Source organism: Tachypleus tridentatus, chromosome 4, assembly GCF_004210375.1.
Source record: "Tachypleus tridentatus isolate NWPU-2018 chromosome 4, ASM421037v1, whole genome shotgun sequence".
In the NCBI taxonomy this organism is placed as follows: domain Eukaryota; kingdom Metazoa; phylum Arthropoda; class Merostomata; order Xiphosura; family Limulidae; genus Tachypleus; species Tachypleus tridentatus.
In genome coordinates this window covers 75052048-75065072 of record NC_134828.1, presented here as the reverse complement: position 1 = coordinate 75065072, position 13025 = coordinate 75052048, and the positions used below count along the sequence as shown (strand labels likewise).

The 13025-nt window shown below is 30.5% G+C and overlaps 1 protein-coding gene across 5 annotated transcripts in view; it reads right to left on the bottom strand.

Annotated features, from left to right (window-relative positions):
- The window catches only part of LOC143249460 (endoribonuclease Dicer-like), an 89890-nt gene that overhangs the window by 25936 nt on the left and 50929 nt on the right, over positions 1-13025 (bottom strand). For all 5 annotated transcript variants that reach the window (XM_076499355.1, XM_076499352.1, XM_076499353.1 and 2 more), the window contains 2 exons: positions 11294-11473; positions 8147-8360 (listed from right to left, as the gene is read on the bottom strand). In XM_076499355.1, the coding sequence (XP_076355470.1) occupies positions 8147-8360; positions 11294-11473 (394 nt within the window). The remainder of the gene's footprint in view (positions 1-8146; positions 8361-11293; positions 11474-13025) is intronic.

Sequence of the window (13025 nt, the reverse complement as noted above, 5' to 3'; positions counted from 1 at the left end):
TTTGTCTGAAAAGTATGAAATTTCATTTGCTTAAACTCTACAACTTCCCAAAAATTACAATAAAGTTCCTTTTATGAAGATTTTTATCACATTTTATCTATTATTTCTCTATCTTAACAAACCATCAAGGTATAATTCTTTAAAAAATGCAAAATAAAATAAGTAGGACTGTTATATCCCTTTTTTATTGATCACAAAATCTAAAAGTACTCCTCTTGAGAGTGTCTACTTCCACACCCCCTTTCTCATCTATTTTTAGTATTTATTTTATTGCAAATGGCTGAAGTAGAAACCAGCTGAACATAAAGTAATGAATTGCCACTTCTGCCACTAGCCTGCTAACAAGACATCATATAACACCACCTATAGCAAAAAAAAAACATACACTGTTGTCCAAAATCTTATGGCCAATGAACATAAAAATATGCATTGTCAGACTCAACCACTTATTTGAGTAGAGCTTCCAAAGATGAAAATAAGAAAAGGGAAAATAAAAATAAAAAACTTTTTTAGCACTTAATTGGAAAAATGTGAACACTACGAAATTAGCCTAAATACTAGTTGGTCAAAAGTTTAAGACCATACTGAAATGAAGTGTTAATCGGTAAACACGTAACAAAATTTAGTCATTTGTGATCAAGCTTTAGCGTTGTCAACATCTCCCACTGACATACCCTGTGTTATATTGGGTAAAAACATGGCAAAGGCTAAAAGTTGACAGAGTTTGAACGGGGCAGAATTGTCGAGCTGCAAAAGCAAGGCCTCTCTCAACGTGCCATTGCTGGTGAGATTGGGCATAGTAAAACTACTGTTGCAAATTTCTTAAAAGACCATGAGGGATACAGAACGAGAATTTCAAGTGGTTGGCCCAAGAAAATTTCGCCGTTGAGCAGAAGGATTCGACGGGTTGTCCAGCAAGACACCAGCCGATCGTCGAACCACATTAAGGCCCTTACAGACGCAGAATACAGCTCAAGAACAATAAGACGGTATCTACAAGTGAAAGGCTTTAAAAATCGTAAACGTCTTCAGAGGCCACGCCTCTTTTCACACCATGAAACAGCTTGGTTAAACTTTGCTGAGCACCAAACATGGGTCATAGAAAAGTGGACAAAGGTTTTGTTCTCTGATGAGAAAAAATAACCTGGATGGTCCAGATGGTTCCAACGTTACTGGCACGATAAGGATATCCAAATGGAGACATTTTCTACATGGCACAGTGGAGGAGATTCCATCATGATATGGGGTGCCTTCTCCTTCCATGGAACAATGGAGTTTCAAGTTATACAGGGGCATCAAACAGCAGCTGGCTAAACTGGCATGTTGGAGAGAGCATCCTTATTGACTGAAGGCCCTCGCTTGTGTGGAAATGACTGGATCTTTCAGCAGGACAATGCAATAATCCACAATGCCTGCAGAACAAAGGACTTTTCATGGCGACTAACATGATTCTTTTAGACCATCCAGTGTGTTGGCCTGAACTGAACCCCATTGAAAATGTTTGGGGGTGGATGGCAAGAGAAGTCTATAGAAATGGACGTCAATTCACCACTTGGAATAACATTGCAGCCAGCCTTCTGCAAACGCTTATGTCGACCATGCCAAAGCAAATGTTTAGAGTTATTCACAATGATGACCATGCAACTCACTATTGAGACCTCTTATTTGGCATTTCCTACCCTGTTTAGGACTTCTTTTTGGTATGGTCTTAAACGTTTGACCAGCTAGTATTAAGACTAATTTCATAGTGTTCACATCTTGCCTATTAAATGCTAAAGTTTTTTATTTTTATTTTCCCTTTTCTTATTTGCATCTTTTGAAGCTCTACTCAAATAAGTCGTTGAGTCTAACAACACAAAATACATATTTTTTCTTTATGTTCATTGACCTTAAGATTTTGCCCAGTAGTGTATGTATGACAATAATTTGACATTTCCAAGAGAATTTATCATAATTCTGGCTTTAAAAAGACAGGGTGGAAGAGTATTTATAGTTTCTCCATAGTACAGTGGTTGCAACAGAAATTGTGAAAAAAAGTTTATGACATAGATCTGTACAACGTCTGAGTGAAGTGAATAAACTTGGCAAGTTTTTGAAAGTTAATTATCCTCATATGGTGTTTGAAATTTAATGGTATCAGTGCACAAGGTGTGTGAGTGTTTATGAACATTTATGAATATGTATGTATTTTATTACTATTTACTTGTAAATGCTTTTTTGCCATTTTTAAAAAAATAGAACAACAAATACACAATGTATAGAAAAACAATGATTTATAGTACTCTTAACGTTACATAACTAAATTGTACTCTTGCATCTTACTTCTTAAGCCTTACCATAATCCTTCTTTATTCAAACAACTATAAATATTACAAAGTTTGAAATGTACTCTTTCTGTTGGTTATAATCATGTACATAAGAGAAGCAGGCATAAGAAGGTATGATATTTCAAAAGAATGTAATAATGGGAAGGACTACTCTGGTAGGTTTGTTAAATATACTAATATTCCAGCAAATCAAAAATGTTGAATATTCTTATTTTACAAGCTTGTCAGTGTCTGAAATTGGACTTATAACTCGTTTGGCACAATATACATTGTATTGTAGGCATACTAAAATTAGTAGATGTGTTGTGGCATGCAAAAAGGATATTTAGCTTTATTTTAATATTTTCTTTTAAATTAAGAGATTATATAAGATACAGAACTTTTCATTCAATATTCTTTTCCCAAGACTAGGCTTTGTTTTAATTTATCTCTAAGTAGATTTATTTCAATTTTAACTCTGGATTTCTTTTTATCTTGAACTGTGTTTTAGTTTAATTTTTGGGCACGACAAGCATCTCATTAAGGTTTAACTACCCTTTACTCTCTTCTGTTAGTCTAACCCACTCACTAGACCCACTGCCCCAAATATGGTTTGTTCTGAGTTAGTAATTGACTGTATTTTTGCCTTGTTAATAATGGTTATTCTTGTGTACCTTTTTGTATTTTGATTCTTCCTGATGAACTCAGTTAAATGTGTGAAAAAATAAATATAAATACAATATATAAAGTTAACACCCTTCAAACCCCCCAGTTGACAAAAAATATGTGAACCACAAAACACCACAATAGTTGGTTACAAAATATTTTCTACATTAATGTATAATTTGCTCTCTCTTCTGTAATTACTTTACCTTTCACCAAAAGCTATCAATGTTAATTACTTAATACATGAAAACATTCACACCTAGAATATGTCTAACAATCTTCTGAAGATAAAATATTCATGAAAAACTTTTCTATGATCTTCTCAGTTAGTTACATTTGTTTGTACCAGCAAAAATTTATAATAAACTACAATAGTTGTTTTTATGATAAAACCCATCTAAACTGCAGATGTAAAACCATGTAATGTCTTATGTTACATTATTCTTAGTTTGTCCATTTAAAATCCTCAATCAGAGTAAAATCAGAATTTCAGACCAGCTTTTTGCTTTTCATGTGGCACTACACTAGAGGCCTTTCATTCAATAACAGTTTAGCCTATTAGTTTACAACGCATTGAAAGTTTTCAATGGTTAAAGAGAAACTTGTAAATTCTTGTGGGGCATGTTTTATATGTTGGACAGTGACTGCATGAGACAAGAGATAGATCTTAAACACTATTCTTATACACATTTTGTATTTGAAACCTAAAACTAGATTAAGAGAACTGTTGGAAAACAGAAATGCATCTGTATTTTACGCAATTTGTTTGTTCACAGCAGCTAGACAATTAGATTCTAATATTGTGCCAGCTTTAAGAAATTAAAGTGTTACATTTAAATTAACAGTAAGATTTCATTACTAGACAAAATTATTGTTCCATCATTAAAGTCGACTCATTTAGAAGCTGAAATAAGAAAATAGGCCAGGGGTGGACAACTCCATGGCCACTGGCCACATGTGGCCAGCTAAAATGTAAAAATTAACTTTTTCTATCATTTATTTATTTTTTATTGCAAATTTTATAATCAACAACTACACTACCTCACTGCTACAGACTCTGCCCATTTTGTAACGTCAGTCTGTTTTAGATGTTTGTTATTAAATGTGTTATTGTGCATGCACTTGCAAACATATTTTTAATGTGCAACTTTCAAGTGTTTAAATATATTTTGTTTTTAATCCCATAATATGGATGAGTGAATAATTCGAAAACAAAGAATCCAGATGATGATGAACACTCAGATAGTAAAGACAATTTAATTGGTTCTGGCATTACTGCCAAAAAGGGAATGACATGTTACTAGAAAAATGTGAAATGAGAATTTAATGAAAATTGGGAGTTAAAATTTGCAGTTACTGAAGTGTGTAACAGAGATTTTAGGAATAATAAAGTATACAACCTTAAGCAACACTTCAACAATTTTCACAACGAATTTGATGTAAAATTTCCAGTTGATAGCAAATATTGTATGAATGAAATTAACCATGCGAGAGGCACAACTTCATGAACAAAAGGGAGGCCTTTTTTTTTTTAAATATATATATTATCGATAGAACTAGTTACATTAGCTAGGTATAAAGAAGCTTGGATTCCAGCCCCAAAAAATTTTTCTGATGCTGAACTAATAAAATAAATGTTTATTGTGGTGATTGAAACTCTGTTGGAGCATTATGATTCAAAAATAAAAAAATTATATTCTTCAAAAGGTAAATAACTTACAATTAAGTTGAAAAACAATTGTTTGCAGAATGCTAGAGTTAGTGAAAGGCACAGAAAATCAGTTGCTTGAACAAATGAAAGACCTTTTTGTATTTTTCTTTAGCACTAGATGAGTCAAGAAATGTTAGTGACACTGTACAGTCGATATTTTGAGTTCGACATGTAACTTCAGATCTTCAAGTGAAGGAAGAAATGCTTGACCTTTGTGGCTTACAAGATCAAACATGTGACAAAAACATCTTAGAATTATTTTGACATTCCAAGAAATTTTTCAATCTATTTTTAAGAAACTGGTTTCTGTCACAACAGATGATGCTCCCACCACGACTGGAGCAAAATTATGACTTGTTTCTAATTTGAAGCAGCATTTAATTGAAAAAAAATGTGAAGTCTACACTGCCATCTTTCCACTGCATTTTGCATCACGAACTTTATGTGCTCAGATGTCTAAAGGTGATGAATTCAAAAATTTGATGGACATTGTTGTAAAAATTGTGAATTATGTTAGAAATGGAAGCTCTCTCATTCATCAACAGTTTGTTGAGTTTTGGAAGAAAAGCAGTGCCTGTACTTTTGATGATCTTACTAATTTTGCAAATGTAAGATGGTTAAGTAGAGGAAAAGTCTTGCAATAATTTACTTTCTTATTTTCTCAAATAAGAGTATCTTGTTGAAAGAGGCAAGATTGAAAATTTTCCTGAAATTAAAACTTTGTCATGACAGTGTGATTTGCACTTTCTGTGAGACATGATGGCTCATTCAAATCATTTAAATACAAAGCTTCAGGGAAGAGGTAAAAATAATACGCAAGCAATTACAGTCTATTCGTGAATTTCAATTAAAGCTAAACCTCCTTGCAGAACAAATCCAAAAGAATGATTTGACATATTTTGCTTGCAAAGTTGAATAGCTTTCTAGGAAATAATAATGACTATAATTTCTCTACTGCTACAGATGATAGATTTTTTATCCAGTTTACATATATATCTCAAAAATTTGAATCACATTTCTCCAAATTTAAACTTGATATTTGAATTTTTGCATGTTTCATTTTAATTTGATTTATGAAATTTCAGTAAAGAAATTTTATCTTTTTTGTCTTTGGATAAGTGTGGATTTGAAAATGATATGCCTACCCTGCAAAGCGTAGAACACATAAAAATAAACAAAAATGTCCTATCAGAGAGATGTGGCTCACTATTCTGATAAATGAGAGTCTTTTCAATTTAAAGATAGCAATTTTAAAAATATTTTCCATATTTGGATCCACATGGGTGTGTGAGTCAACAACACTAGTTAGCTTTTCACAAGTCTAAATACAGATCTCAGCTTACTGGAATTAACTTAGAAGCAGAGATAAGATGCTCATTGAGCATAGATATTAAGCCAAATTTCATGAAACTTGATGATGAAACCCTCCATCAATTTTCCCATTGAAGACTAGTTGAAATGCAGTTATTTTGATTAAACTAACATCTTTTATTTTTTTTTTTCAATAGTGTGGCCAACATTGTTTTCATTAGCTACAGTTATGGCCACAATGAAAAATAAGTTGCCCACCCCTGGAACAGGCAATTTTCTGAACTTTGCCTTTAGAAAATGTAATATACTAAGAAAAAACAGATGCACCTATAAAATTAAAATTTAAAAAATTATTTCATGTACTGCACGTTCTAACATCTTATTGTTAAAGTTATCCTGAAGTTAAAATCAGCCTTAACATTTCTTTACAGGTACAGAACAGTTTGAAAATGTAATTCAATCATTTGTTCACTTGTTACAAGTACAACAAAAGAAAGGGAAGTCTACATGACATACATAGTGCTTGTGTTGAATAGTTTGTGTAGTGTGAAGAACATTTTAATTGATTTTGGATGCAAGGAAGAATCTAGAAAAAATATCAGTTATGATTCTGCACAAGAGGTAAAAGTCACAAACTATTATAGTTTCCCTAGATTTAGTGTTTAAAATAACCTTTATGTAATGTTTTGAATGATACAATGATTTAAAATTCACTTATAAGCATAATAAATAAACCTTTTCCCAGAATTATCACAAATCATCACAACTGTCTGCAGACAGTGAAGGGTGATACAGATGTGGGATGTTGTGGGCTTTAGCGCCCACATCTCGCTCTCCTAATTTTTAATTTTCTTTGCGTTATTTATAATAAAAAAATTAATTATACACAATATAGTTTCAAAAACATAAGATATATATTAAGTTTCTGTATTTATATTAATTCTATATTTTGCAATGAACAGGTTTTCAAAAAAGTGATACAGTTCCAATGGGAGCTAACTATTAAACTTGCATAAAAAATTTATTTATATTACTGTGAAAATATGTTTATTGATAACTATGCCAATACAGATATTTTTACTTTAACTTACAGTTACATTCATAATTTATTTAGCATAACTAATTCTGAAATATATAATGTTACTGACACTACTTATCCAACAAAATTAGATATGCATTAGTGAGATTTAAAAGTTAAATATAACATAGTTTTAACAGTTTACCCCCCCCTTACACAGTGACGTGCCATACCCATCTATTATGAGCATTATAGCTTTGCAGTTATTCAGATATTGTAAAATTTGTAATAAATTATAATATTTTATTAATAATGTTAATATACTGATACAAAAATTAATAGTTAATGGATTAAATGAAGAAATTTTAGATAAAATTAAATTATTCTGTAATAAATACAAATGCAAAGAAAGTAAAATCAGAAATTCTACTAAAATTATTTTTAATTAAAAATAAGGTCATCTAAGAACTTGGCATTACTTTATGCAGATGTACACATTAAGTTCCATATAAAAGCATGACAGTCACAGTAAACTATCACTTTACTGATGTTGTCTTAATTAATGCTTCTACCATATTGAGAGAAGAGTGCTAACTTCAAGGAGGTACGTTTTATCTTACTCACCCCCAAATGATAGTACCTTATTTTCATTTGTCATCTTTTTATGTATATATTTTTCTTATTTTAACTTGGAATAGTGGGTCCTACTTTTTCTGTCATCTCCAAAACCTAGGATATATTTTATAATCCCACACGATAACACTATAGCTTGTACCCTGTTTAAAAATATGCAGTGTATTTTGTTTTAATGTAGTGTTTGTTTATGATTTAATAATTTATGGTTGTGTGTGTGTGTGTGTGTGTGTGTGTGTGTGTGTGTGTGTGTGAGAGAGAGAGAGAGATAATTATATTTTACATCATTTACTTAATATTTTGAAAACTTCTAAACATGAAAATTTGTTTAAATAAATTTATGAACAATAAAAGGAATTGCTTATGTTTCATATCATGCATTTTCAGTCCATAATTTGAATTTCTTAAATGTTATATATATGTCATATTTTTGTACCATTTAAATTATGTACACTGATGCAGTGCATAAGGCAGGAAGATTAATCAAATTTCACTCTTTACCTTTATTTACTGGAACGACAAGAAATGATGCATTGTCTGCATTAGGTTTGAAAATCATACAATGTCTAACCAGTTGCAGGACATTAGAAAATATGTATTTGTGGAAAACGGCTAGACTTTCCAGTTCTTCTTCCGAAAATTTCAAGTTTGATGCAACACATTCTAGTTCTACTTCTATTTCTCCAGAAAGAGTGAAAAGTGGAAAACTGCATATCTGCAAAACATACACAAAAATAAATTTCATATGATATTTGCTTAAAATTACCAGAGAACTAGTTGTTAACAATTAACTAAAGCACGTTTCAAAATCAGCATATAATTTTTATAGCATCATTGACTTTAAATTTGTAATCAATAGCCTACCATCTAATATAAGTGGCAATAAAAAGTTCATGTTACAATATAACCGGCTACTGTAAAGAATTTAAAATTTAAATGTTTACTTCTTTAATTAGACACAGTAGTTGAACATTAGTGCTGTGCAACAAAAGAGGCTTTTGTTTGTTGATGAGCAGAAAATTACAAAATGGGCTGTGTCATGCCCATAACAATTAAAAACTCAATTTTTAGTGCCACAGCTCCTAGATTTAATATTGAAATATACATACTAATTGGAGTAACTTTGTCATTCTAGCTGAACTTATAGTGGTTGCTACCATCTTTTATGTATCATAAGAATGTAAAAAATGATGTTTGGTTTTGCAGATCATTTTCATCCTCTAAATCATAAAAATCTTAAAAGTAGATTTAAGATAAATTTCTTTTAAATACACTTGCTGTTAACTGTTCTAAAATAACAACCCTCTTTTTTCTTTAATGTACATTTATAATATACTTTAAATTACAACATTAAAAGTTAAATGCAATAACACTAACCTAGATTCTATATTTAGTGCAAATGAGCTTTGTGTAAAGCTATTCAAGGGATACTTGTACTAGCTGTCCTTAATTTTAGAGATATATAAGAGGGAAATCAAATAGTCAACACTAGACATCACCAAGTTTTGGGATAATTTTAATCAATAAATTGTTGAATTGACCTTTACATTATAAACAGCTCAATGGCTGAAAGGGTAAGCATGTTCAGTGACGAAAATTGAACCAGTAGCCCTCGGAATGAGAGTCAATCCAAGCAACCAGATCATGAATTTTTTTTTTTTTTGTCTTACTTGAAAGAAATATCTTCATCCTTCTGATAATGTATTTGGTTAACTATATTTCTCTTTATGTGTGGTACTTAATCTTTATTTTATGACAAGTTACAGTGTGTGTATGTATGTGTATATATATATATATATATATATAAAACAAGCCAAACAAGGATTTTGTTTGTTTTGGCTTGTCAGAGATTTAGATATGTTGTTTTTAATGCAGTTCTTCCCATTTACCTTTTGACTGTTTTATTTTACTTAATTCTTTAGTATTAATATTTGACACACACAGTACTGTGCAACAGTGTTAGGAAAAGAGTATTTTCTCAGTTTTCATTTTATGTGATTTAATTTTTCTATACCATTACAGAATGTAAATTTCAACATTTGATAATGCTTTGCTGATCATTGTTAACATCTGAATGAGTCAGGGTGAGAATACTTATTTTTTAGAATTTTCATGTACTTGTACTGAGGGCATGCCATAAGGATTCTGCTTGAATGAACATACTGATCAAATGTAGGGTCTGAAATAACTGTCATGGTATTCCATGCAGTGTCTTAACTATAGAGAAAGAAGTTAATATATGGTACTGGTATAAGCTAGAAAAAATAAAGTTAATAGCACTTCACAAATAAATTTTGACAAAAACAGTGTTTAACATTATATTAAGTTTTTGTTTGATGTCATGGCCCTAAAAGCATAGAGAATTGTCATTAGAGTAGAGAGTTCAGATAAGAACTTCACATGATGTTGGTTGGAATCTGACAAATTGATACAATCTTTAAATGCTCCCCAAACACTGCCAAGAACACCCTAGTAAATTTGAAAATATAAAATTAAAGGCAAAACACTTAAGTACTGAAGTTACTAGAAACTAAAAAAACACCTGCACATTTATCGTTCTTCATTATACTTCTGAATATATTTTCTTTTTTACAGTGGCCTTTTCATTTTTACAGTATATAATGTGGCTGTTAAACTCAATGATACTGATGTCAAGTATCTTCCTTTATACAGCCTTCATGAGAAAGGTAAACTGTCCCACTGATCTCAAGCACGAGATAAAGAATCCTGTAACAAGTGACTGAACAGTGTCCAGATTTACAATATCAAAAGACTCCATAAGAATAGAATATTTAGTTGTGTAGTAGTTCAAAAAGCCTTTATTACAATCTCTATATATTGTCAAGGAATAAAATTTACTAAAAAAGTACAAAAATGGACTGTTGATGAGTGGAAAAGAGTGATGTGGATGGATGAGTTCAAGTTTGAAATATCTATTTTGAATGCATGTCTGGCAGAAGAAAGGTGAAAGATATCTACCTCAATGCATAACACTTACCATGAAGAATGTTGGAAGCAGTGTAATAGTTTGGGGGTGTTTTTTCTGCTTAGATGACAGGAAATAGTTTCAAAATAGATGGAAAAATGTATAGTGCAAATACCATCAGATACTAGTCTGTCATGATACACCCACTGATTTGCATATTACTGGTAAATGATTCAACTATGAAAAAGATAATGACCTCAAACACTTATCCAATCTGTGAAGAAATTGCTCAGCTAAAATCAAAACTGCTGGAGTTATTCGAATGATAAAGTGGCCCCCACAGAGCCTCGATCAACCTATTTGAAAAGTTTTGGGATTTGACAGATCAAAAACTCGACAAAAGTTACTTCCAAAAACCTGAGAGGATATTAGAGATATGTGGAGTAAAATCCTAAAGAACACTTTTATTAAATATATTGCAACAATGCAAAATGACGTACACACAAAATATTAACTATTAGCTAAACTCAAGCACTTCCACTGAGTTTGTTGTACTGAATATGAACATTAATAAAATTTTGATGTTTTAACTGCGACTTACCTTTCAATGTTCTCTGAAAGTAGCCTAAAATCTAATTTTTACCATTGTCTTAACACTTTTGCACAGTACTGTGTGTATACATCAATATAAAAATACACATTTATTAAGCTATAAAAATTACAGAAGGTATTTTTGTTGTAGTCAAGAGCCCAAACCCTTGCATGGTGTCTTCAGGATCTGAAATAATGCAACCTCTAGTGTTCAACTCTTTTGGTATTGGACAGACCAACTTCATTTTAATCCTGTAGAGAATGCAATTTGCTCCTGAAAAAGGATAACTGTTGTGCAAGGAATCTGCTATCTATAATATAAAACATCCAAAAATCAGTCAATCTATCCTAAAGTAAGTTCGTATTAAACTGTATGCAAAATAGTAATAGGGAAGAAGTTACAAAAATGAAAATTAAAAAAAAAATGCTCATAAGTGGGACAAGTTTACTAAATATTTAATACTTTCATTCTATTATTAACAAAATTTTTAAGGGTTTATTTAAGTAATGGAAATCTAATGGAATGTAAGCTATTTAATACCAACCATAAATCAAAAATTTGGAAAAAAGGAAAACAAATTTTCATAAACTGAAATGGCTTACTTATGTAAATAAATATAATGAAAACTATACTAGTTTTCTGCTAAACAATTACCAAGTATTATGAATTTCAGTACACTATATGTTCAAGTTGAATCTCTCTTAAACAGCACTTAAGGTAGAAATGAAGCTTGTATTTATAGAAAATGTGAATTCTGAAATGCAACAACATCTTAACAGTCTTGAATTTATATAGGACTTTACTTATAACAGCAGATATCTTGAAATAATTTATGAAATACACAATCCTACAAACATAAAGCATTAAGATAGAATCTATGCTAAGCAATGTATATAGCTTCAAAATAAGAGGATTATTTTCAAAATAAAAGAACATTGCAACTTCAAACTACAAGTTTTTTTTTTGTTGGAATTTATTAACATTAATCCTTCTACATTTAATGTTAACAGCTTTAGATGAACTGAGTCATTTTAACCTTTGATGCAACAGTCTCTTGAAGGTATAGCAAACTATTAAATTTTAAGTCACTTCTGTATACAATAAAATTCAATATTTCAATTTAAAATGACAAAAGAGCAAAAATAATATACACTAATGCAAAAGTTTTCTTCAATCATAATAATTACCATTATATGAAAAAGTTAACTGTTTGGAAAAATGCTTAACAAATATAAAAAGTTATACTACTGTAAAGTTATAATAATATAATAAAGATGTTTCATAAGCATGTACATAAGCAGCAGGTGGGTAATGTAATTTGATAGTGTAACATGAGCTGCACATGCCATGCTGAGTGATTTACAACTTATGATGCACCTAAAAGTTAGACATGGTTTCAATGTCAATAAAACGTAATTATAAATAGATGTACACTTATGAGCTTTAAGCTACAAAAAGATAAATGAATATACTTTCATGTTATACTTTGAAGTCATTCTAGAAAGAAAAAAAGGATAATTTAGAATTCTTTTTTGGCATTTATGAAAGCAATCAAATTGACTGATCCCATTCTGAGTTAGAGTAATGAAAACAGTAGATAAAATATAAAGTTTTACTGAAAAAAATACTGAAATATATTTAGAAGGTTTTAGGAATTATGCAAAGAAAATTTGACACTAGGAAACGTATTTTCAATTTTAACATGAAAATTACTTTGTCATTTAATATATTGAATATTCAATGTGCAAAGCTTTATTTTAGTTTATCAAAAATGCTTTACTGAAAATATGTGAAAGGCTTATAATGTTAGCTGAAAGGGTGCCAAAAGCTACTTCAGGACAATCTGTGCTAACTATCTAATT